Source organism: Dicentrarchus labrax, unplaced genomic scaffold, assembly GCF_905237075.1.
Source record: "Dicentrarchus labrax unplaced genomic scaffold, dlabrax2021, whole genome shotgun sequence".
Lineage (NCBI taxonomy): Eukaryota > Metazoa > Chordata > Actinopteri > Moronidae > Dicentrarchus > Dicentrarchus labrax.
Genome location: NW_026136719.1, coordinates 10,608,222 through 10,633,472, shown reverse-complemented (window position 1 = coordinate 10,633,472; position 25,251 = coordinate 10,608,222). Strand labels below are relative to the sequence as shown.

The 25,251-nt window shown below is 43.0% G+C and overlaps 1 protein-coding gene and 1 long non-coding RNA gene across 7 annotated transcripts in view; one reads left to right on the top strand and one right to left on the bottom strand.

Moving 5' to 3' along the window:
* LOC127352100 (uncharacterized) overlaps positions 1 to 25,251 on the bottom strand; it is a 152,880-nt gene that overhangs the window by 104,736 nt on the left and 22,893 nt on the right. The window contains exon 1 of one of the 2 annotated variants that reach the window (XR_007881037.1): positions 4,662 to 4,779. The exons of the other annotated variant lie outside the window; for it this stretch is intronic. This is a non-coding gene — a long non-coding RNA (uncharacterized LOC127352100). Of the gene's footprint in view, positions 1 to 4,661; positions 4,780 to 25,251 lie in introns of those variants that run through there. 2 annotated transcript variants of the gene reach the window in all.
* sema6dl (sema domain, transmembrane domain (TM), and cytoplasmic domain, (semaphorin) 6D, like) lies at positions 4,117 to 24,784 on the top strand. Of its 5 annotated transcripts, none has more exons than XM_051380230.1 (20): positions 4,117 to 4,333; positions 10,718 to 10,889; positions 11,418 to 11,529; positions 12,703 to 12,763; positions 12,980 to 13,042; positions 13,167 to 13,268; positions 13,542 to 13,632; positions 13,870 to 13,989; positions 14,322 to 14,410; positions 15,236 to 15,453; positions 15,557 to 15,688; positions 16,223 to 16,378; positions 16,942 to 17,115; positions 17,415 to 17,555; positions 17,827 to 17,904; positions 18,024 to 18,082; positions 18,707 to 18,763; positions 19,297 to 19,479; positions 20,518 to 20,759; positions 20,858 to 24,784. In XM_051380230.1, exons 2-20 carry the CDS (start codon positions 10,766 to 10,768, stop codon positions 21,986 to 21,988), a joined length of 3,333 nt encoding a protein of 1,110 aa, XP_051236190.1. In that variant the 5' UTR covers positions 4,117 to 4,333; positions 10,718 to 10,765; the 3' UTR covers positions 21,989 to 24,784. The 5 variants fall into 5 exon arrangements, with proteins under 5 accessions (XP_051236190.1, XP_051236193.1, XP_051236194.1 ...); XM_051380232.1 differs by lacking the exon at positions 4,117 to 4,333 and adding an exon at positions 5,027 to 5,324; XM_051380233.1 differs by lacking the exon at positions 18,707 to 18,763.

Below are 25,251 nucleotides of genomic sequence, written 5' to 3'. Positions count from 1 at the left end.
TATCTGACCTTTGGTTAAGATGAATTGTCTATTAAAGCAGCCAACAAAGTAAATTGGATGGCATAATCATCAAATCAACAATCTGTGACATGCCTCTCACCTAAAGAGCAGTAATTACATAACTTTGACATTTGGATCCAAACTGTTCTTTAAAAGGTATATTTGACATTTCAAAATGCCTAAAAACAACTAGACCTATATATATTTTGGTCAGTTGTGTATTATCAAAACCGGAGAAAAAACGTAATTTCATTCAAGGTAACAGTGTGTTTCATTTGGTTGCCTGTCAATGGTGTCACATCCCCTTCACCCCCTCTGGTAAACTATGTCAGAGATTGAGGAAGGAAGTCGACAAAAGTGAATAAATGCAACTTGAATGAAACTTGAACACATTACCCCGTCCTTGAACACGATTTCTGCCTGAGTCACGTCACATAGTTTGTCATCTGTATTTCAGTAAAATTCACTCCCCTGTACAGTTGGCATGAATCAGGAATTAATAGCTAGAGAGACCGAAGCCGTTTTTTATACCAGGCTACAAATATGTCTATTCCTGCTGTGATGTTAGGCATTTTTATATGGGGCCTTATGGAAATTCACAAAGAAATATAATGTGTGTTTAATGAAAGCCAAACAGAGTTTTTAATTCTGCTCAGTTATGTATAAGGAAATAGGATTAATAATAATTCTAGTGTCCTGCATTTTTTTTTCCTAAAAGGGGATAGTGTTTTTGGACATATTTGTGGAAATAGCATCAAAGTGTCATCACTCTGGGTGGGCATTTCCCAGCAGGTGACTGACCCCTGAGTTGCCAGAGTTGCTAGTACTGTGCTTCTACTGACTGGAGCACATCATAGTACGTATGTACCATTAGCAATGTAAGACACCTGTCCCTTTACAACATTAAATATTTGGAACCCATCGTGTTAGCTTTCACACGGAAAGTGGAGGCTAGTTAGCCTTGATATCTAACCTTAGCACTGATTGCCACTGAACACTACTTTTCATTCATATTATATCAACACCTGCTAAGTCACAAGCAGCTCCTGCACACTCAGTGCTGTGTCAGTCCTACATTATAATTATACAAAGGAGGGGGTCTGGCTAGTCTTAGCTGTCTCTTTTTTATTGCTTCAATTGTGGTGATGGCAAACCTGTAATTACCTGTAATTCACAACACAAAGTAGCCTGGCTAACGTATGCAATCACATGCTACCACAGCAGGAAAAAAATACATTTGATATTTGTTCTTTTTGGTAATCTCTACATCAGTCAAAACAGTGATACTAATCCAGTGATATAGCATATACACTCTGATTCCTTGACAAAAAAAACTGTAGTATATCATGTTATGTTTTAACATGCCATTTGGTATCTACTCTAATCCAAAAGGCTGAGCACCAGTGAGTGAACAGATTTTTGTCATGGGTGGCCCTAGTGGATACAGCTGAGTTGGGGATTTAGAGAAAAGGTCTGAATGTAGATTGGAGGACACAAAGCTTCTCAACAGGACTGCACAGTCAGGTGACAAATGGTGCCCCAGGCCAGCCAAGTGACAGATATGGCCTCTTAATCAATCAGAGGTCACCATGGAGGTTCAGTCCAGACTGCACCCTCCCTGAGAGGCAGCCATCTGATAGAACACTCAGTGCCAAGCCACAAAGCACACAACCTTTTCTGCTTGTTAGCACACCACTGCTGCAGTTAATGTCATCTCATCTGAACACTGGACCACTGGTCAGACTTGGTACATTCGGCACCAGCTGAGCTATCCAGGCAACAATTCTGGATTTTTATTTATTTATTATTTTTTTATGAGGTAGCAGGAGTAGATGCCATTTTAAGAATTTTAATGTGGAAATTAGACTAAACATATCAGACACACAAGTTTGTTCCAAGTAGACTATTTGTATATATGTCTTTATATGTGGTCTGGAGGGGATCTACAGCCTTGACACATGACCATCTGTACTGGCATTACAGGCAGTAAATAAGGGAGTGGAAGGCAGTGCACTTTCTGGTAGGACCAACCTAAGGCCAAGCCCTTACATTCTTCTATGCACCTCGAGGCCCACCCTCACACACCCCCTGGGGTTGACCTACACACTGCGGGGTCCCCAAGGGAGCATATCAGGCTTTTGGAGTAGCACAGGCCTTCTGTCCTCTGTCAACCCCCAACCCATATCACTCTACTCTCCCACCATCCGTCTCTACATCTCCCAACATCAATACATTCATCTGTCCATCCTTGCTATCAATCCAAACATACTATCAGTCTGAAAGACTTTTGTCATTCACCCATCTGCCTGCTTCTTTTACTGCCATAAATATATCTCTATTTATCATCCTATTACTTAATTATGTGATTTGTCCCAAAATAAAATTATGTTTTGAATTAGAAATTTTAATAAAAGAAAGAGAAAAAGCAAATGTTTCTCAGGGTAATCAAAATGCTGCCTGAACCTCATCAAGTTTAACTCTGTCCTCTGGTTTTTACATCTTCACTATCTCTGTATGTCTGTTTAATAATCATCATTACATCAGAAAATTGAATAGTTTTGATTGTCTTTAGGAAGCTGTCTTCCTCATCAATTATCCTTTAACTATCATTGGGTTAGTCACGATTGATGTTGGTTGCAAAAAAAATACACTACAAGCAGATTCAGAATTGTCAAAGCCAACAATAGTAAACCAAAACCCATTAAAGTCTACTGAAATGGTGTCACATTGCCATTACACCCATGATAAAACTGTCAATTCACTGGAAAAAAGACCAATCAATACACCCACCAATCACCAGACACCCACAGATCCATACATGTATTCACCCATCCTGACACTCAGTACCTGCGTCTGCGCAAACCTTCGACACATTGATCTATCCATCCTCCCCCTCTCCCAACGTAATAGATGCTCGTGCTGATTCAGTCCCCACGGGATACAGGGACATCACACAGAAGTAACACAGGACTGACAGAAACATTGACTGGCAAGATTGAAGCATGAGAGGCCAGAAGAAAGGGAATGAAAGTCACATAAATGACAAACTAAACTCTATCAGCTGAGACAACCCCGGTGAGATTGGAGAAAATTTTAGAACTATAGGGGGGCTGAGGAAAAAGAGAGGTTCTGTCAAATGAAGAGACTGGATATAGCGAAGTGGAACCTCAAAAAAAAGAGGAAGAGGACAAGTGAGGGACAAGCAGGGACAAAGACATGCAAGAAGTGCCAAACCGGGATCAGGCAGATCAGCAGTGCAAACTAGTGTTTCCTGTGCAAGTATTGAGATGCAGATCCCACTTTCTCAGCTCATAATGGAGGCTGTCAGTAGTGTGTGTGTGTGTGTGTGTGTGTGTGAGTGGGTGAGGATGTTCATGTGGGAGAGATTCTCACACATCTGCTAACCTGCTTCTGTAATGGGGTGCAAATGGGCCTTCATTGTCAGGCCTTGCAGACCTGACTGGAATGACCTGACACATTCAATGACGACTTCATCTTCGCATGCATACGGGAACACGTCCTCACGCTGATGTTTACACACACACGTAGAATGCCTAATGCCTATCTATAGATCTACTTCAAACAAAACCAGGACCAAGATTTATTGTGTTTACAGCATAAAATAATGTTTGCTGTTATTTGCTTTACCTGAAAACTGTGTGGTATTTCCATATTAAAAATCATACTACAACAAAAAAATGTTTGGTAGAATATGTGTAATATGGATGAGTTTGCAGAGTTATTCGACATAAATGTAAAAGCTTTTCTCTGCACATTTGTATTGTTGTCATTAATCATTTCTGAACTTCTAATAGAAATCAGCTGCACAATCCCAGTAGATGTAGAAGATTTCTTCCCCTAACATCTCTCTCTCTCTTAAATCCAAACATTTCTAAAGCAGTGTTTTACTCAGCTGAAATTATTTTAACTAGGCGCTCCTGCTGACTTGGAGTTGGGGGATGGGGTTTAACAGAAGGGGGGGGGCAATACGGGGTCACACAGGAGGAGAACTGGGAGGGAGGGGGTCGCTTTTTTCTTTCTCTCCGAGCTCTAGGAAAGAAAGGAAGGAAGCCAGAGCAAGGCAGAGAAGCCCAAACCAACCGAGGAGAGACGGATGGTGGGGGGAGGGACTGGAGCAAGAGCGCTGCTTATTGGTAGGCTGTGGATCTCTCTCTCTGGATGGATTGACTTAGCACGGGTCGAATTACACCATTTGCCGTGCATTAGTTTGTTTTTCTCCCAGCCAGGAGAAGTTGATTCACTACGACGCGCACAATATTTTTTGGGGGATTACAGCAACACAAAAGGATATAAAACAAGTAATTCAGATGAGGTGAGTTCCTTGCCGCTACGTGGATATACTTTGTTGCGCCGCATTACGCAGTGAAAGTCAAAGGGAAAACTAGAGAGGAGAAGTCTTTGCTGGGATACAAAATATTTCTTCTGACCACGTCGCTATGCTGCTCTGCAAAAACTGATGGTTACAGGACAGAAATAGTTCAGGTCCGGACTATTTTTACTTATGCTTCAATCCAATATACTGACCATTCATTCATTTTACCGCTGGCAGCATTTATCCGCCCGTCCTGCTCGGAAGCGTCTTTCCAGCGCTCGTAAAGCGGTGTAACAGAGGCTAAATCAGATCTAAACTGTTTACTCACCTCTTTCTTTGTGAGACAGTTTACCCTCCTATTGTAGCTGTCAGAAATCTTTATTATAGTGAGTTCTGCAGCCGCACCATTGAACCATGTATCCAAAGGATGAATCCAAAGTTATTTGAGCGCATTGTCTGTTGGGATAAACAAGCACAGAAAAGAGTTTAGTGTACGTTATTGTATTATTTTTTAAATTCTGGTGGGTATGTGCCATATCATCCTCCCCGCCAGTCCACTCTGTTATTTTAAATTAAATTAAAGCATTAAATCAAAGATTGAATATTAAGTCAGAGCGCGGCGTAGTAAGGATAGCGCGTCGTTACTGTTTATGTCTTTTCCCTCTGGTTTCTAAAGTTAATAGTAGTGGAAGGGGCTGGTGTATTGCTGTATGAGGGAGGGGGCTGTGTGGTCGTGGCAGAGCTTTGAAGATCAGTCATCAGAGCTCAGGGGCCCGGGGACGGAGACAGAGCAGGCAGTCAAAATGCTCATATGTGGCGAGCGGAGCTGAAATCTCAGCGCAACTGGATAAAAAAAAAAGAGAAGTGGCGTCCGGATGGAGCTTAAAAAATGACAGGAATATTACATACTGGGTGTTTTCTCTTAAATGGATTACCTAAGGAACATGATATTCAGTCGGATTGCCCAATTGCGTGAATTCGGATTCTCAAGGTAGGTGTCCACCGGGATTTTTAATTATTGATAAAGTGTATTTTTCCTATTTTTAAGATCGCTGTGTTGTATTATTAAAACGGACCTTAGATTTAATTAAGGACATAGTACTATTGGCTTCTTTTCTATCCGGGGAGCTACTTTGTGAACAGAATCTATACAAGAGAATCAAGTACTAGATTCAAAGTAAAATATAAATTTTTAAAACAGAGACTTACACATAGATTAAGACTGACCAACAGCAAAAATCAGAGCCACGCCAGCTACTGTTGGTTTTAACAGAGCTTTCATGCAGAGAAGTGTCCTTCATTTGCTACAGTTCCAGCCACAATAGCAAATATATTCCATTGTGTAGTGTCCAGAGTTGTCTTAAATGGTTTAAGGCGTGGATTTAAGTGTTTTCTGACATTTCGAATTCACAAAAATCAAACTTGGATTGAAGGCAACCTGCACATGATTGGACGGACAATGCTGGCAAACACTGTGTTAAACAATACAAGGCGAGCAGGACGCGCAGTGTGACTTAAAGATTGTTGACTGCTCACTCTCTGGTGCCATTAATCGATTTCATGTATTCCCAATTTCATTACGGTATTCTTATATTGGATAATAAATTGGAGAAGCGCTCGTAACCTTTTTGGAGGCAGAGCAGCGCGAGAGCCCAGCCCCGTGCATGCATTATATTAGGTGCTGTGGAGGCAGTTAAACGCAGCCCCATCACTGTTGTCACTCCACCGCTGTCCCCCGCGTCTTTGTTGTCTTTTGTATGAGTCCTACATGTGGGCTAAAGGGGTCTGAAAAGATTTACCACGGATAAAACTTGAATGCCTTTACGCCCCAGTCCGCACAATGCCAGCATTAGAGCCCGGGCTGCTGCATGGATTGTGTGTGCAAAAGAGGAGCGGAAGATCCCCACGCAAAACTTGAAAAATGACCAGCAAATGAAGGAAGAGCGACAGAAGAAGAATAAAGGGAGAAAATCAGAATGCTTCCCTGTCACAAGCAGGCATGGAAGTGTGATTAGGTTAGAGTAGTTTTAGGAATTGTTCTATCATGTCTCATTATTTAAGAAAAAAATGGCTAAATGAAGAAAGGAGCAGAAGGAGATGGACAAACATGATCAAAGGGTTGTTCTAAACTTGACATAATGGACCAACATGCTCTGCTAAATAAATGGGGAAAAAATTCAATTTAAAAAGAAAAAAAGTATCCACTAAGATTTAATTTTAGTACATTTAAGGGTGCTATGCTCAAACCAGTGCAGTCCCTTTACAGAAATAAAGACAAATAGATAAACAAATTTGTTTATAAACATAAACCAGATGATGAGTGTCTGAGCTGTGTCAGAGAGACAGGAGAACCCCAGCTCAGTTACTGAAACTACAAACTTGATATATTGGCAGGAGCACTGCACTAAGGCCAGGTCAAACATCAGAACCAGCCGTGGGTTCCTTTGACAGCACAGCTGGCTGATGTGCCTCACTGGTCACGGGGTCAGAACTCAGCGACCAGAACGATCACCGTTAACCTCCTCTACAGCCGGCCATAACCCCGGAACAACCGCCATTAAACCATACAGCCTTATGGTTGCCCCAAACTGCTGCTCGGAAATCAGACTGTTCAATGCTAAATTGGTTGAGTGTTAAAAGTTTGACCCTGTGTGCAGCATTTGGAGTCAAGATGTTTATGTAGTTTGCTTTGTTCCCTCAGAACCCCTTTTTAGGAGCCCCCAGAACAGCTCTCCTAAACCTGGATCCACTGACCGGGGGTGGGGCTCTATTGTGTTGACTTGCCCAAAGCCCCTTTTGTTTCTTGGTCACACCTGCAGCTCAGCCCCTTTGTGCTCCACTATAGTAGAACTACTGCTGAGAACAGCCTTTCTCCTGTTTCACTCCTCCTCTCGCCAAGGTAGAGAAGAAAGGGAGGGAAGCATGGTTTAGGGTGGCACAGCCCTCTCCTTCTGCCAAATCTCTGAAGCAACAAGTCCAACCAAGCCCCTCAGAAGTGATCCTTGGGTAAACAGCACGCGATTAGGGGTAGTGGTTATTACTGAAGTGGGAAAAGTAGTAGTAATCATTTCTGGGCCTGTGTGACTGCTCTAATCATCTGGCTGACTCTGCTTTCCTGTGTGGCTGCATCTTGATTACTTTCTCAGAGCCACAGTTGAGAGCTGAGACAACCGTGTTATAGGACGTATCCAGTTTTGGACTGTCACGCATGCTTAACACACATTTAGACATACATACGCTAAGTGTGCGGTGTGAAATGCCTGAAACTAAACTCCTGGGCTATCTGATTTCCTGTGCTGTTTGGTTTACAGCTCAGTATGGTGCAAGATGACAAGACAAGCAGCCTCTAGCAGCAGCAGCCATTGTTCTACTGGGATTACATCCAGCCATTGCATTCACTCACAACTTTCGAAACCTCACGCACTACTGTTGTTTGCTATCCTTTTATTAGCCCCAATTCCATCCCAGTAGGACTTCCATGCAAAAACACATCCATCCAGCGTTGCAGTTGACGAGGTTATCGGCTGACATATGCCAGCGAAAGCACAGCTAAAGGGGGAATATGTGTTAATCTGTCATTTTAAGCTTGGAACACTAAATCTTTTTCTGTAACTACCAGAACTGGGCTACAGACCCCCCCACCCACAACCAGTAGAAATAGCAGTCCAGCAGACCCCTTCCCCCTGCTTGTGTTTAACACCATGGGCCTGAGCCAATAACATCAGCAGGGAAAGTGCGTGGTTGTAGGACATTGAAAAGCCTGTAATAACAGAGGTAGAGTGAGGCAAGGCTGAATGGCACTGAGTTGCGTGACAAGCCCAGCGTCTCTAGGCTTGTTGAGGCCTATATGTGCATGCACACAACTACACACACACACACACACACACACACACACACACACACACACTGGAGGGCAGGAACCAGAGAGTGCAAAGAAATGGTCAATAGAAAACATGCTGGGCTCACTAGAGATTGAGAAGTAATTTTAGATCGCTGACCTCTGGATGTCTTCTGTTTCTGTTTTACATTAAAGTTTCTGAGGAAAGCCTTCGCCTCCGCAGTACGGCTATTACCATGCAAGGAATCATGGGAGATCGGAGCTGAGTTTCTGCCTCTGGTTGGAGTGTTTTCTCCTGAATTGTTTAGTGAGAGAGAATGGCAGGAAGAAAGTATGTGCATGCTTACGAAGAAGCGATATAGAGCAGAACTCTAAATTCTAACAGCCGAGGAAATGATTAACCTGTGCAGACAGCCAAGTTTGGGCTATTGGAGCACAACCTGCAGCCTGTATGATAGCACTATAGAACTGAAACGTGGAGCCTGGCTTATTTACCTTTCATAGCTCCTCTTTTTTTTTTGTTGTTGTGTGTTTGGTATCTATTCCTGTCCCAGGTTTCTCCTAGAAACTCAGCAATTTATTGCTTGGGTTTTAATACATCGCCTCTGAAACAGGTAGTAAAAAATAGCTGCAATGTTTTTAAGGAACAGCGCTATCTCTCTTTGCTGAGCAGTATCATCACTTCTTGTTTAGATTAAGTTGCTGACAGTCGTTCTTTTGTATATATCCGTAAGCCTGTGTGCATAGATCTGTGGATCGTTTGAGTCCAGAGATTCATTTGTATTTAGATTAAAGTGACTGTCCGGCATCATTGATGTATGTAGTTATAGGAAGAGAAAGCTACATTTTGGACAATTTAACTATTAAGTGGACTAATTGAGATGTAGCGTTGTCTTGTCCAGCCCTTGCATTACTCAGTCATGATGACATTGCTCTTTTAAAAGGCCTCAGTATCCCACAGAGTATCGAATAGCCATGATTACACACTGTTAATGACTAAAACACGCTGGCATTCAATCTCCACCACTTCTTTTCTTTTTAGTGACAAAAATAATCATATAGTAACTGTTCAGACCAAAATCTGATTATTAGTGCCTGGAAAAACACACTGTGCCCTTTATATCAACATGTAAGCTTTAAAGCAAGGCAACCAATTTGTGTGTTATGTAATCCACATGCTCTGATCAAAGGCCAATAGGCTGTTATATATTGGTGCTGTCAACGCCTCATGCTGTCTAATTTTATAACTTGACGACGTGGCGTGTTATAGTTTATTTACTTGATAACCATGTTCATTATAGTTAATTTAGTGTTTTAAAAGATTTAAAAAGCCAAAGGTTCTTCTAAAAGTCACCAGGCTGTGAGTTACAAAGTTCTCACATGGCTACAGTGATATGGTGAAGTCCATAGATTTCCTTTGCTGGCTGCTGATCAGCCATGCTTCCTGTGTGGATCAATCAGAGCACTAATGGCTTGGCAGGCGGGGCCCACAGACAGCACTGGAGCAGGTGTGCTTTGGGGCTAATTGAAAAATGAGTCAATACTGTGCGTGTGTCTGTGTGTGTGTTTGTGTGTGCGCACATACGTCAGTCTTTGCATTACACCATTTGAAAGCGTGATTATGTATGTGCAACCGTGTGTGTGTGTGTTGGTGTGTGTGTCTATCCCAGTGTGCTCCCAGCTAATCCATCCCTCTGCCTGTGTGACGTCTCCCGGTAAATTGTTTATATCCGTTCAGGCTTTGCCTGCATGAATAATTTGTTTGCCTTATAAATATTTGAATGTACACCGATCATTAATATGCACAGACACAGTCTGTCTCTAAAGCACTCCTCCACGCACTAACATGCACACTAAACCCCTGCCACTCCCACAATAAATTATTACCAGTGTAGTTTCTGGTATATCATGTCTACAATCAGATGCTGTACAAACTATTGTACACAAAAATTACCACAATGTCAAAACAATTGTACATGAGTCGATTCTCATAACACAAAGATGAGTGAATCACTGCACTGCAATAAAGCGCATCAGCCCTAAGGAAGGGCTAGAGCAATAAGAGCCAACAGAGCGCTAATAAAAGTCAGCTAAGGTCAGAGCAGAGGCTACACTAGTTATGGTGATAAAGTTGCAATGTGCTGATTAGTGTTGAGTCTGGCCCAGGACAAACCAATCAGAGCACAGATGTACAGAGACAGCAGGCCCGCCACGTTTCTAACAGAGTGGACTTCCGCTGCATCCAACACACACCGAGACACCCCACCAGTCAGTTGGCTGACCTTCCCTTAGACAGCAGATGCAGAGAGAGGTAGAGGGGAAATGCCAAGCACTGCTACTGAGAGCTCAGTCGTCAATAAGCCAGAGAGGGCATTATGTGTGCCTTATGTTTGTGTTTTACTTACATTGTGGGTATCGACCAAAACATAAAAACATCTCAGCTGTTTTGAGAGTACGGTAGGGGTGGGATTTGACTACAGTTTGCAGTAGTAGGTTAAACATATTACATGTTGAGCAACAAACGCATGCTTTTTGTGTGTTTCCAGGTAACATCTCCACTAGTGTGAAACAGGAAGTGTCGTCTGTGAGCAGCCATGGGCCAGAGAGCTGTGCTTCTGCTCAGTGAGCTGCTGCTGCTGCTGCTGACAGCCTCACGCACTCTCCTCGCAGTCAGCTTCCCAGAGGACACCGTACCCCTCGATGTTGTTGATGCACACTGTGAGTACACGCACGCAAATGAACTCAGCAGACGGGGGTTAGAGATTACAATTACTGCAACGTGACTGAAAAAGTCAACAGCTTTAATATACACTTATTACTCAGTCCAATCATACATGGAATAAAGAGAAATACCGGCAGCCTTTCTTCTAGTCGTGTCAGCAGTTCACACACTAGCATGCCATACCCATAGTAATAAAATCAATCTGCTGTATGGTCAGCTGTAGCATTAAGTGGATTTCATTTTCATCTCTGTGATGTACTGGAGGAACAGAGATGTGCTGACATAGGCAGCCATTATCTAAAGCACAAACACTACACAATGACACACAGATATAATTATACAGAATATACAGTATGTATTTGTACTGTACCATTACCTTAATTGCAGGATTTGTATAAAGCACACACACAGCATATTTATTTCTAATCAGTGCAGTCAAATTAAATGTAGCAAGAAGTGAGTGTGGTTTATCCGTGTCTACTTTCCCCATTAATAGTATGTGTGCGTGTGTTATGTCTTCACAGTTTCACGGAGGTACCCTGTGTTCAGAGGCAGGCCCTCTGGCAACGAGTCACAGCATCGCCTTGACTTTCAGCTGATGACCAAGATACAGGACACTCTGTTCATCGCTGGCAGGTAGACTCTCACACTCACACACCATCTCTATCTCCCTCTCTCTTTCTCTTTCACACATCCCCCACACCAATATACTCGGTCACTCCTTGGCAGGTAAACAGTGGCGTAAGGGGGGAAAAAAAGCTCTTAGTGTTATTGGATCTTTGGCTTCTAGGCCTGCATCTGATGTATATGGCCAGTATTGATCCAAGAGAGGCGTCTATCATGTGGCCTGACGCTCTGTCAGGGATTTCTTGGCATCTTTACATGTCTTTTTGGTATTTATGGGCACTGGGATTAATCTGACCGCCAGCACTAATATTGTAGCACGAAATCACCCCGACATCTACAGTATAAAACTCCCACCTCTGGAGCCCCTGTAATCACCACCACATGTATCACTGTTGGCAGGTGGATCCTCCTGTTGTCAGTTTGGGGTATTCACATGTTTTTACTAAAAGTGAAGCAAAATGTTATTCTCCATGGGCTAATAAAGTTGATCCCCACCAGTTTTATTAAATTTTTTTAATAACCGGCATATAATCAAAACAATAAGTGGTTGTCAAGTAAAATGGTACAGCAGAGAGGATACTCAGGGTTTCATGTAGCAGCCAGATGCATAAAGCAGAATTCACTATGCATTTACTCTACAACACCCTGTTTGTTGTTCACATAATACAGAAATTTGAATGAACTATATTTCAGTCTTATCATTTTCAGTTTATACAGGGTTTGACAGAAAAATACTCAAAAAAGGAGAAGATTGGTTTAAACCCATTTCCCTCCAATTGTATTTTCCATGAACCAAAAAGTTGTGTGCAAGAAGAGACTGAAATCATAGTTTGCAATAAATGAGGTCTTCTAATAACAAGTACAGTTCAAGAAATATTCTCATAATGGCAAATAAATTTAACAGTTGGGGAAACCATGCAAATGAGCTGCTGATTATGCACCAGAGTCCCTCTAAGAATGTAAATGTGGATGTGTTAAAATTATTTTTAAATTAACCCGAATTCTTAAAAAACTCAATTTTACCCTTTTATTAATATAAAAATATAAGATAAATGATAAAGCTACTGGATTTTTATTTTTAAAACAGAAACATTTAAAATGATGAGCCCTATATTTTATAGAAACGTATTCCTGGTTGTGCTATGTCACTGAGCTGTGTGTTTTGTTGTCTTCTGTCCACAGAGATCAGGTGTACCTAGTCAGTCTGAGAGAATCCTACAGGAATGAGATCATTCCTTACCGGGTAAGATTCTCGCCACAAGCTGCTCTCTCAATCCACAAACACTAAAAGGGCTCCATAGAAAATACAGAGCCATTCATCACAAACTGGACAGGCTGTAAAATGAGAGAGTGGAAAAGGGAGGACTGTGTGTGCGCGTGCATGAGTCAGTGTGTATGAGTGTATGTGTGTATTTAGTGTGCCGTGCATGTGTCTAATGCTCCATGTTGGATTTTGCAGAAGCTTACATGGCGATCAGGCCAAGCTGACAGAGAGATGTGTGCCGTCAAAGGAAAACACAGAGTACGTATTAAAAATCGTTCACCTTGCACCTTTTGTTCTATATCCCACCACATTGACAGGGACTGTGAGCCGAATAGCTGGCCCCCTCTCAAAATGCCGTTCCATGTTGTTTGTCTGTTTTCAGGACGAGTGCCACAACTTCATCAAAGTGCTTGTTCCCAGAAATGATGACCTGGTATTCATCTGTGGTACCAATGGCTTCAACCCCATGTGCAGATACTACAGGGTCAGTATCCAGTGCCAGGGCCGGCCATAAGTCAACGTTTGCATGCTCAGACGTGTACAAACTCATACACAAACACAAAATCTGGACTGGTATTTTGTAAATGTGCTTAAAGCAGTTTGAGTAACATACCCTTTGTTTAAAAAAAATTCTTGCAAAATGTGACTAGACCCGTTTGACTGATTTATGTGTGTCTATAGTGTTTCTATGTGTGTTCTCTTTCACTGTGTCTCTTGACGAAACTCCTTTTAATGTGTGGGTGATTGTTCCCTTCAGCTGGATAACCTAGAGTTTGATGGCGAGGAGATCAATGGACTGGCACGATGCCCATTTGACTCCAAGCAAACCAACGTTGCCCTCTTTGCTGGTAAGGGTCAAACACACACCCGCCCACACACATACTTAGTCTTCCTGAAGAAGAACTAATGTGTTCCTACTTATGCTCTCATTATCACCTCTGTGTCTTTGCCACAGTAAAACTGTGCCTGCAGCGATAACAGCTCAGCCAATTAAGCCTTATAAACGAAGAGAAACAACAAAGCATTGTAGAGCACTGTATCCTAGTTTTTAGTGACTGTAATCCTTTTTGCTTTGTTTTTCTTAGAAGGGAAGCTGTATTCTGCAACTGTAGCGGACTTCCAGGCCAGTGATTCTGTCATCTATCGTAGTATGGGTGATGGATCAGCTTTGAGGACCATCAAATATGACTCCAAATGGCTGAAAGGTACACAAATGCCTCTTAATCACTCTCGATCTTTATTTCTCTCTCCCCTTGCCTTCCTGGAGATATACATGTCTACCTGCCAGCTAGCTAAATGCCCATGGTGCCTTTGCATGGTGTATGCATGTACGTGGCTGTCAGGGCTGTTTTTGGAGTGATAGAGAGCTCTCCTGTGTTGCCAAGCTCCATGGGGATATGGCCTGTTCTCTCCCAGGCAATCTAGGTCACCCCCAGTCATATACAGCCTTGTACAAATCCCTGAAATATTCAACATGCACAGTGGTGGTGACGGTGCAGAAATACACTTCAACTCTCTGCCTCTGTCTCTTCCTCAGAACCTCATTTCCTGCACGCAGCAGAGTACGGGAATTATGTGTACTTTTTCTACCGAGAGATTGCAGTGGAGCACAGCAATCTGGGCAAGGTAAGACAGTGCACCTGTCGTTTATAATGCATTACATATTCCACACAGATACAGTATGCAGGCCTTTATCCAAAAAAAAAAAAGGCTTACACCTCCCTCAGTGCATGTGTTTCTGCTACAAATAGCCCCAGTGGTAATGGGGCCCATTCAGGCGATGATAGTACATCGCATTAGAATACACGAAAAATTTCAACAGCCAGTGTTTGCTGGGAATGTTCTACTAATGTAAAACCATTACACAGTGAGAGGATTTGTCTCTTCCGGAGACTGCACGCTCTGCGTCTGCCTCTCCCTATGACACACACACACATGCAGAGGGCATTAGGATGTTCGGTGTTTGAGGCCAACTTCAGCTTTGAACATGCCTCGTCTCATCCTGAGCTGGTCTGGCCAAGCCACAGGAAGCCAGCATCCTCCATCAGCCAGCATCCTCCATCAGCCACCAACCAATAAATATTTCAACCCTACTAATGCTTGGGTGACACCTGGCCTCTGATGGAGGTTTGCCCTGGTAAATTATTAACAAAGCCAACTGCTTCACACACACTTCATTTATAAGCCTTAATATGTGCAATCAAACACACATTCACATGGAGCTGCATCAGGCTGTATTCCTTTTTTAAAAATGTTTGCACCAGTCAGGGTGAACAACCTCCAAACACAAAGTTAAAGATGAGAGTGTGTGTTTGTTAAGTCGTCTGTGGCGAGTTGCTACAGGATGGAGAGATGCATTATTCAGCATGTTGAAGTGTTTTTAGTGACGTTCACTTAGCTGCTTCCTCTTCCACCCGCCTGTGTCCTCTGTTAAACCCCTGCGCCCCGCAGGTTGTGTATTCTCGTGTGGCCCGGATCTGTAAGAATGACGTCGGTGGGTCACAGCGGGTGCTGGAGAAGCACTGGACGTCTTTTGTGAAGGCGAGGCTGAATTGCTCCGTGCCAGGGGAGTCCTTCTTCTACTTCGATGTGCTTCAGTCGATCACTGACATCATCAATATCAACGGAGTTCCGTCTGTAGTGGGTGTGTTCACCACACAGATGAACAGGTGAGCTGTTGCCTGCTGTTAGTTGTTAATTAAACATTGGACAATAACAAGATATTTAGAAGTCAAACATGGTTGTTACATTGGTGTATTTCTTTCTCCACAGTATCCCAGGTTCAGCAGTGTGTGCCTTCTCCATGGCCGACATAGAGAAAGTATTCTGGGGTCGGTTCAAAGAGCAGAAGACTCCTGACTCTGTGTGGACTCCATTCCCAGAGGAGAAGTTACCCAAACCTAGGTATGGATCCTAAACATACATGGCTTTTCTTTGAGCAGGTGGCACTTGACTCAGCAGGTGTTTTCCACCTGTCATTTTCCCCCTTTTCTTAACCCTTCTTTCTCCAAGTTAAACCCAATGAAATCAAATTGTTCTCATTAGTAAGGGACCAAGTTATTAGCTTTGACCCAGCACACACATTCACCATCTGCTGATGATTAAATAATTAATTTGGCATAATTAGACGCGTTGCATATTTAACCTGTTTACAGTCAGCACGTACATTTGTAGCCCTGCCCTCTGCCCAAAACCCAAAGTCCATAGAGCACCTCATTACCCCAGTAAATCATTGATGGAGGATAACCATGCATATGTATATTTTATGTTTCCAGCTGAGGCCTTTTTGTGATCCTAATAAGCACCTGCTCCTCACCCCCATCCTCTTGTTGCACTTTTCATCAATTTCAATACACGCTATTATTACTCCCTTGTGTGTGATCATATAGGCTGATCTTTGACCTTTTGCCCTATGTGCGTGTGCACCCTCCATTCTAGACCCGGTTGCTGTGCAGGTCATGGTCCAGCTGCATCCTTTAAGAGCTCCATCGAGTTCCCAGACGATACCCTGCAGTTCATCAAGTCCCACCCCCTCATGGACACAGCTGTGCCTTCTATTGGGGATGAGCCTTGGTTCACAAAGACTCGCGTCAGGTAAACGCAGAAGCACATTAGGAATGGGTATGGACCAATGCAATGCCACAGTTACAGTACTGATACCTTTAATACATTTAAATTACATTTAAGTAATTTCCCCACGGGATTATTAAAGTATATCTGATTCTGATTCTGACATGTTTAATCAAATATGTTAATTTTCTCTAATTGCATGTGTTTAATGCTGTCTTATCACAAGCAGCTGTCCAAGGACATGCCTCAATAAAATAGTGTAAAATCAACAAGTGATATTAGAATATATTCAAAGAACAAGTAAAGTTAACCGAAGAGTCTGACCAAGGATTTGATACAAACTTTCAATTCTCACATTAAGGTCAGTAATATTGTATTGAGGTCCAATACCCAGTTAACAGTGTGTCACATGTGGAGAGATCAATATTGACATGTCTCTTAATTGAACATGCAATGAAGTGAAAATATAAAATTTGACCTTTAGTAACTCAACTGGAAATGATTCATGTATTCAAAATGGCCTCCCCTATTTTGAAAGGGATAACCCCTACTGTGAGTAACACATGCTCTCTCTGCTGTGTGTGAAGGTACAGACTGACAGCGCTGGCTGTGGACAATGAAGCAGGACCTCACAAGAACTACACAGTGGTGTTTATCGGGGCTGAGTCGGGGGTTGTCCTGAAGGTTTTGGCCAAGACCTCCTCCGTGGCCCTGAATGACAGCCTGCTTTTGGAGGAGATAGATGTCTTCAACAAGGCAAAGTAGGGATGCACACAGTTTTCACCCTCTCTCTGTCTGCTTCTGTTCTCTTTTTCTCTTCCCCTTCTGTCTTCTGGCCGAGGAGTCAGCTGTCTGTCTGCTTTCTGTTCTTGCACTGTATGTGTGTGTTTATTTGTGGATGTGAACATGCACGTGTGTCAGAGGTTAAACTCCTGTTAAATTGTGAGAAAAAGCTTTATGTGTCTTCTCCACCTAACAAGTGATTAAATCTACTGAGACTGAAACAGTAGACAGACTTATCTGATAGACCTCTGATCGGGTTTCTTGCTTCCCTTCCCAGGTGCCTGTCTAACCACGAGGATGACAAGCGTGTCCTCTCGCTGCACGTGGACAAAGACGCACACAGCCTGTATGTCGCCTTTTCAAGCTGTGTCATCCGTATTCCCCTGAGTCGCTGTGAAAGGCATTCTTCCTGCCACAAGTAAGTGATGCGCTAATGCACACGTGGGGGTTAAAATGTGCTTCGTATGGTCGGTCATAGGTTTGAGAGTTTATTGTTTTGTTTTGCAGTAAATGTCATAAAAGGAACGATAACAGCTTCACTTTATTCCTTGCGGTTAATGTTCAGTCAGTCACAAATGATTATAGTGCACTTCGCAGAATCATTTAACCCTGTGGTCTGATGATGTGTTTGTTTGTGTGTGTGTGTGTGTGTGTGTGTGTGTGTGTGTGTGTGTTTGTATGGCAATCAGGTCCTGCATTGCATCAAGGGATCCTTACTGTGGCTGGAAGCCTCATGGAGCCTGTGAGAGGATACAGCCTGGTGACTTGTGAGTTCAAGCCTCAGTTGAAATATAATGTGTTAATATTACAGATGAGAGAATGAGATAACAAGAATGTTTGCAGCTCTTTGATTAATCTTATCTATCTTGTCTTGATCTATTTTCAGGACTGAATATGAGCAGGACATTGAATTAGGAAATACTGCCCACCTGGGTGACTGTCACGGTACGGATCTCATCACCATGCCATCTATCCTGAGACATTTATAAAACACACACACACACACACACACACACACACACACACACACACACACACACACACACACACAGATAAACATACATCGACACACACATACACAAATGAAACTCATCTTCACACACACCATGAGCCTGCACACTCACACCAGTAACCACTCCAATAACTTGCCCCTACATAAGTCTATGTGCAGTATTAACACACACATCTGCATACAGTACATGGCCACCTGTAACTTATGCCACCTGTGAGGCAGAAACATGGACATGTACAATTAAGGGTCATGTTCAGCTGGTGCAAATGGTAGAGGTCTTAAGATATCTGATGGCAGAAAATGTGCCTTTACTGATTTTACTTTAAAACTTCTGTCCCTTCATTTGTACCGACTAAACATGACCCAGGCTGAACCTCAGTATTGATCAGAACCAGAGGGCTTCTTGTGACTCTAGTGAGAAAAGGACACTGCTCTGGAGTGCTTGTATCTTTTATTATTAAACCAACTGCACTCTTAGTGTCTCTTAGGGATTTTAGTTCTTAGTTTTTACTTCTGAATTCCCTTATACTGATTTCTTGTTCTTTTAATTCTTTTAGCGTTTTTGGGCACTACATCAGCGCCAGATTACAAATCATTTGGCGACCCTACCTCTGGTTAGTTTGATCTTTTACTCAAATGGTTTCTTTCCTTGAGTTCAGCATCTCCAACCCTGTCTTTCCACCACTGCCACGTTTCATCTTTTCTTACCAAGCACCTCCTGAATGCCAATGTCACCTGCTTCATTTTCATCGTCACAAACAACACATTCACCAGACGGTGCTCCATCTCAGCACAGATTCACTTCCTCCTTTTCACTCATCACTTCCTGTTCCGAATCCTCCTCCCTCTTGCATGCCCAACCACCAGTCCTTGGCATCCTTACTGTTGTGTACCAACTCCTCTTTGAACCTCAATATCCTCTCTTTTTTCTGTTCCAAAATTGTCTAAAAAGAAAAGAAAAATGTATTTTCATTGATCTGTGAATGTTTAAACACAACATTTTGCAAAAGGTTATCTGTGGTTTATTCACTATTTTTCAGACACTAACTTTAAAAATTATCCATTGCCCATGCCTACTAACTGAGATGATAACAGTATGCTTGAGCCACGTCTGCACAGTTTGTTAACAATTTGTTTGTCACCACAGACATGGAGTTTTCATCAACGCCAGTCACTGTCCACCCCAGTGGGCCCATACACCCCCCAGTACTCATACCCACTCAGAGCCCCAGCTCTGGACCTGGTCCAGAGCTCTACGGCTCAGGCTTTGTGCTGCAGGATGACCCAGCCACCTCCCATTCTTTAGACTCTATCCCAGGGGGCCAAGAGGGTAAGGCCCACAGGGAGGCAGCCAGCATGCTGCATTGAGCCTGAACTGATAGCTGCCAGCAACTCTCACTAAGCCACACAAATGTGAATTCACACATAGGCTCACATATGCAAATACACACGTGCACACAATGGCAGCTATTTAGGATTTTTATTAAATAACATGGCAGATTTTAATTTAGTCTTTCTTTTCAAATATATATTTTCATACATAATCTATAGATATATTTTCATGTTACCATTGTTTTCTTTAAATTGTTATTTACTTATGTTCTTTCTTTCTTTTGAATTATTTATTCCCAGTTTTCTAATCATTAAAACTTGCATTCATCTTTCTCATATTGTTTCTTTAAAATCCTTTGTTTGGATTTAGCTTCTCTCTCTGCCATCTGTATAGATGTTTTAACTCTAGCTCTAGTAACAGTTTACCCTGGCTGGTAGATCATTGACTGGGCCTGCTCTGCCACATCACTTTTGTGGACGCATGGTGGATGACTAATTCTTTCAATGTCTGTGGTTACTAACAAACTTCAAGTAGAGCAGTAGCTACCTCAATGCCTGGAAGGCAAGCACTGCCTCTCTTTCCTTTGAACAACTTCCTGCTGGTTGATCTCTTGTGAAAACATGCAAAAAGATTGAGTCTTTCTATCTCAGATAAGAGCGCATTCTTAACCCTTTGGTACCGGTTAAATGCATGACAAAAAGTGGAACGTGGATCAAGGCAACACTCTTTCCTTCTCAACTAACATAGCACTGCTACTTATAGATGGTGAAATGGATGTGGGTACCTAACAGCTTCTGCCAATTTTCACCATATTTCTTCATCTGGGTTTAGATGAATAGGAATGTGTCAATATTTATGGGATTTAGTTGTGGTTTACTGGCTACCTTGTATGGGGGGGAAGTGTAAAAGCAAAAACTCATGCATTATTGTGTTCACACAGAACCCTGCACAATTTTGCTGTAGAATGGGGAGGGATGTTTCACTGAGCACTTTGACTTTTCACCAGGGGTTAACCAATGCCTCAATGTTTTGTAGGTGTGTGGGATATCCAAGCAGGTGAGACCAACCAGATGGTCCACATGAACATCCTCATCACCTGCGTGTTTGCTGCTTTTCTCATGGGTGCTCTCCTGGCTGGTCTGATTGTTTTCTGCTACCGAGACTCATTCCTCCGTAAGCCAAGACATGTCCGCAAGGACGCAGAGTCAGCACCATCCTGCTCCGACTCCACTGGGAGCTTTGTTAAGCTCAACGGCCTCTTTGACAGCCCTGTAAAGGTACGGCCATAAAAACAGCTCCAATGCTACATCAAAGGCTTTTGTGGAGAGGATGTGAAACAGTACCTAATCTTACTCATTTATTTTTTTATTCTTAGGAGTACCAAACCAACATTGATTCTCCCAAGCTGTACACCAATCTGCTGAGCAACGGCAAAGACCTGAATACACCTAATGGTGACACCAAGACTATGATCCTGCGGGATGGCTGTCAGCCCCCTGAGTTGGCTGCCCTGCCTACACCTGAGTCCACCCCTGTGCTTCAACAGAAAGGCCTGCAGCCCATCAAAAACCAGTGGGAAAGGGCTCAAGGGAAGGTCAGTGGGCCTCGCAAGGAGTCCAACTCATCGGCCAAGAGTCCTCAGTTCCTTTCTTCTGCTGCTGCTCCTCCTAACTCCAACTCCCACCAACCTCACCTTGCGCTGGGACACTCCCACATCCCTAGTGCAGTTGTCCTGCCCAATGCCACACATGACCATCCTAACTTTGACAATGGAGATGATACACTGCCACATTCTTCTGAAACAAAGCTGAAGAATCCAGATTCTAAGGGAGGTAGGAAAGACCAAAAGAGGTCTGTGGATGCTAGAAATACCCTAAATGACCTTTTAAAACACCTCAATGACTCTGTGGCCAACCCCAAGGCCATTCTTCAAGAGGCATCAGGGCCCCGTCCAAGGCCACAGCTCACACTGGAGCCCATGGAGGAACTGACTGAAGTACCCCCTAGGGTGCCCAGCCGTGAGGCTTCCCTGTACTCTCCCTCCTCCTCACTGCCGAGGCACAGCCCCACCAAGAGGGTTGATGTGCCCATGCCCACCACTCCAACAACACCAACAGGCAGCCTGAGCATGGGGGGCACCCTGGAGAGGCAAAGAGGGGGTTATCAACTCCACCGGAGTGCCTCTCACAGGCACTCCTTATCCACCTCACCAAATGGGGTAACCATGGGGGTGTCTGTGTCTCGCCAACACAGTATGAACAGAGGGGGTTACATGCCCCCAACACCCCCCTCCAGACTTGACTCCCATGGCGGAGTGATGGGGGCAGGAATGCACTCAGCCCACCCATCCTCTGTATCCCGACAGAGCAGCTACAGTGGGCATTGCTCACTCCCTCGCACGGGACTTAAACGGACCCCATCGCTAAAGCCAGATGTGCCCCCAAAACCCAACGGGTTTTCACCACAGACTCCACAGATGCGAGTGGTCAATAAGTACAGTTATTAAAAGAGCATGGACACTTCTGAGTGAGCTCTTGGCCTTGACTGTAGAGCTTTGAGCCCTGGGGGCTTGGGGTTGGGGCTATGGATGGGGTAGGGCCTATTGTGTGTTTGTGTATCGACTTGAGGTGTGGTCCCCCTTTAAATGATATGCACATTCACTCACACTAAAAAGGGAAATCACACATGTGGCCAAAGATACTCCTTGGGGCTTTTTCGCTCCCTATGTCTCCATCTCGCTCCCTTGTCACGGTAGCCACAGGATATGAACAGTGGACAGTGGTGAATCTGCTGCTCCCAATTGTGTCTGAGCTCTGGTGTTGCCCGTTCAGATATTAAGTACGAGGTTTAGGACACTAGCTGGGGCAGCTATGGCGTCTGTGCATGTGGTACCAGGTTAAAAACAGTGGAATACTTGAAGAACGGGTCTCATTTGTTACTGCCCTTGAGCACTGTCTTCCCACTAATGTGAACTGAACAAAGAGGAGAGGTAGCCATGCCTTTGTTAAAAAGATGGCTGGGGGCAGGGGAGAGGATACCCAAAAATCATTGTGTGCGTGTTGCTTAAGATACATATGGCCACAAACAGCAGAATCAAGCAGCAAGCGAACAAAGAAAAAGAGCAAATTAATGTGTGAGTGTGTGTTGGTTGATTGGAAAGCAGATTTTTGTAAAGGCAGTACACATAATTGGCTTTCACATTTGGTTATTAAGAGTGGTGCCACATGCCAGAGGATGCACCTTATGACCTGTCTAAGAAGTCACTGTCTCTCATTTCAACAATATTAGCTCTTTCTGCTCTTGTTTTAACCCACCTGAACCGATCCTAAACCTTATTTTTGTGTCACTTTATAGTGTTTCTAGTAATTAGGTTAGGCTGAATTGAAGTTGGTCATGCTGGGTGTATACTGGGACATTGACTCTGTAACACACTGGGAAATTTTACATAGTACATTTGCTGCTATTGGTTTTAGACATAAGTGTTTGTCTTTGATTTTTTTTCTCAACCAGACTTGGGTAGCCCTTGATATGGGTGCGCACATCTGCTTGTGTGTGAGTGTGAGTGTGTGTGTGTTATATTGCAGACAGAGGCCAAGAAGTACAGTTTTCAGCAACCAAACGCACTGTTAAAACTGATAAATGGGAAAACATGTTTCTCTCCAGAACCGAAACCTCCCCTAACCTCCACTGCCCCTTTGTAGGAATTATACTGGTGGTTCAAGAGACTTCTTTCTTTATGTAGCAATGGTATTAAGAAAAAAAAACATACATTTCTCATCTCATTCTATAAATGAATTTTGAACAAAGTGATTTGCCTTTATAATGTTTTACTGTGTTATTTAAGGAATTTACCATATGAAACTAAAGCAACACCAATGGTTTAGCCCATGTATATGAATTCAACATTTCAGGGCACCTCTGTTCTGTTAAACTCGTGTGTCCCTTAATAGAAGAACACTAGAACTTTCCTCCTACATTAATCCTATTAAAAGGTATATTAAACTGACCCTAGAACAATATGTGGATGTAACACCTCTGTCATCTGCCATGCTGGTTCTGCAGCCCATGTTCCCTGTGCAGCTTCCCTGCGAGTGGCCAGTGTACAATCAACACAACATTTACCAATGTGTCCAAATGAGTCATGCTGGGAATGACAAGATCCTGTATATACTTAAATATTATAAATAGGGAGTATAAATATTTTTAGGCAAGTGAACCTGAATCTGTGCATTGTGTGCCTTATTCACAAAATGAACTACTACAGTATATAATATTGGCAATGTCAATTGGTCCTCTGTATGTTATTGTCATATACTATATAAACAATTTTTATATAAGCCATTTGAAAATCAGCAGGATGTGTTGTAAAATCACTACCTAATCCAAACCGAAAATATGTGGAAAACAAATTGTCTGACAAACATTCCATCTGTGAATGCTAGTTGTACAAAAGGACAGTCAAAACACATTAATTTGGGGTATAAATCAATTTTTGTCCTTTACTGCCGGTGTTGAAAAGAAGTTAATCCACCACATAAGAGGTGCCATGCAGTGAATGTATTTTCTTGACAGTGGGATGTAGGGTGGTTAGACCTTGTACTGTGGAGCAGTCGACTCAACGCAGCACATCCTGCCCACATCCAATGTATTAACAGTATTCATGTGAAAGCCATCTGTTGGCATGGGCGGTGGTCACACAGAATCTGCAATTCCCCAGGATTGCAGTGGCAGGAATTGTTTCTATCGGCCAGTAGGGACGACTGAGGGATCCTTTCTCTCAGAAATGGGTACATTATTTGGGTGACATCTGCAATCCTATCCGAGTGTCAGTTGCCTGTTTAGCCCAAAGCCACATTTTGTTTACAAGTGATGATTGTATGTAAAGACTTTCTGCCTGTCATCTAACCAGTGTTTGGGCTCTCTTTTCTACTCGACACATGCACACTGACATCACAAACATACAGTCAACATACACTGCTCAACTGCCTTGTACATTGCAATATGAACTGGGTCTTTCTGTTGCAATCTAAATTGAAGCCTTTATATTTCAGTCTGAGCTCAGTGTATGTGCAGATGTGCAGATGAACCGGATTTTGTCATGTCATTTTGATTTAAATACTGTGCAACATGGCGATGCAAAGCCAGCTGTATATATGATCTCCAGAGTATTTGAGCGTGTAGATATGTTGTAAAGTTGTACTGTGAATGTGTAAATAATAATGATGGTCTTTGTTTCATGATATTTTTTGTTGATTTTTTTAACACGGCATGTATAGTTGAAATAAAACATTACTGCACAGAAGAGAGTAGTCTTGAGGGGGTTTCTTCCTGTCATGGTATTCAGCCTGGTTGGGTTTTATAAGTCAGCTCCTTATGTCATGCGTTTCAGGTGTGAGACAGCATGACAGGGAGCCTCAAAGAGTTAAAAATCAGATGCTTAGTGTCTTGTGAATCCAGCCTAAGATGTCATGCCATTAGATGTATTCAGGTTCTTACAGCATGACCTGAGAGGGGGTAGTACTTCATGTGTCCAAGCTGAGCTCTGTGAGCAAACTATCAGAGACATTAAGTCTGCAGAATGATTAAGAGCTTGAGACTATTTTTAGAGCTGGGTTGTTTTGAAGTTTGGGGCCATTGCAGAGTCAACCACACCAGATAGCATGTGGGAAAGTTTCCAAAGTAGTATGTTCCTGTAGACACCAAACATCTGGACTAACTACAGCTGAAGGCATAAGATCTGAGCCACCAGTGAGCTGTAGAGGAATGCAA

Coding starts and splice junctions, on each gene's coding strand:
- sema6dl (XM_051380230.1), top strand. CDS start 10,766: ATGGGCCAGAGAGCTGTGCTTCTGCTCAGTGAGCTGCTGCTGCTGCTG. Junction 12,764..12,979: donor ATGAGATCATTCCTTACCGG/GTAAGATTCTCG, acceptor TGGATTTTGCAG/AAGCTTACATGGCGATCAGG. Junction 18,764..19,296: donor ATTTGGCGACCCTACCTCTG/GTTAGTTTGATC, acceptor TTGTCACCACAG/ACATGGAGTTTTCATCAACG.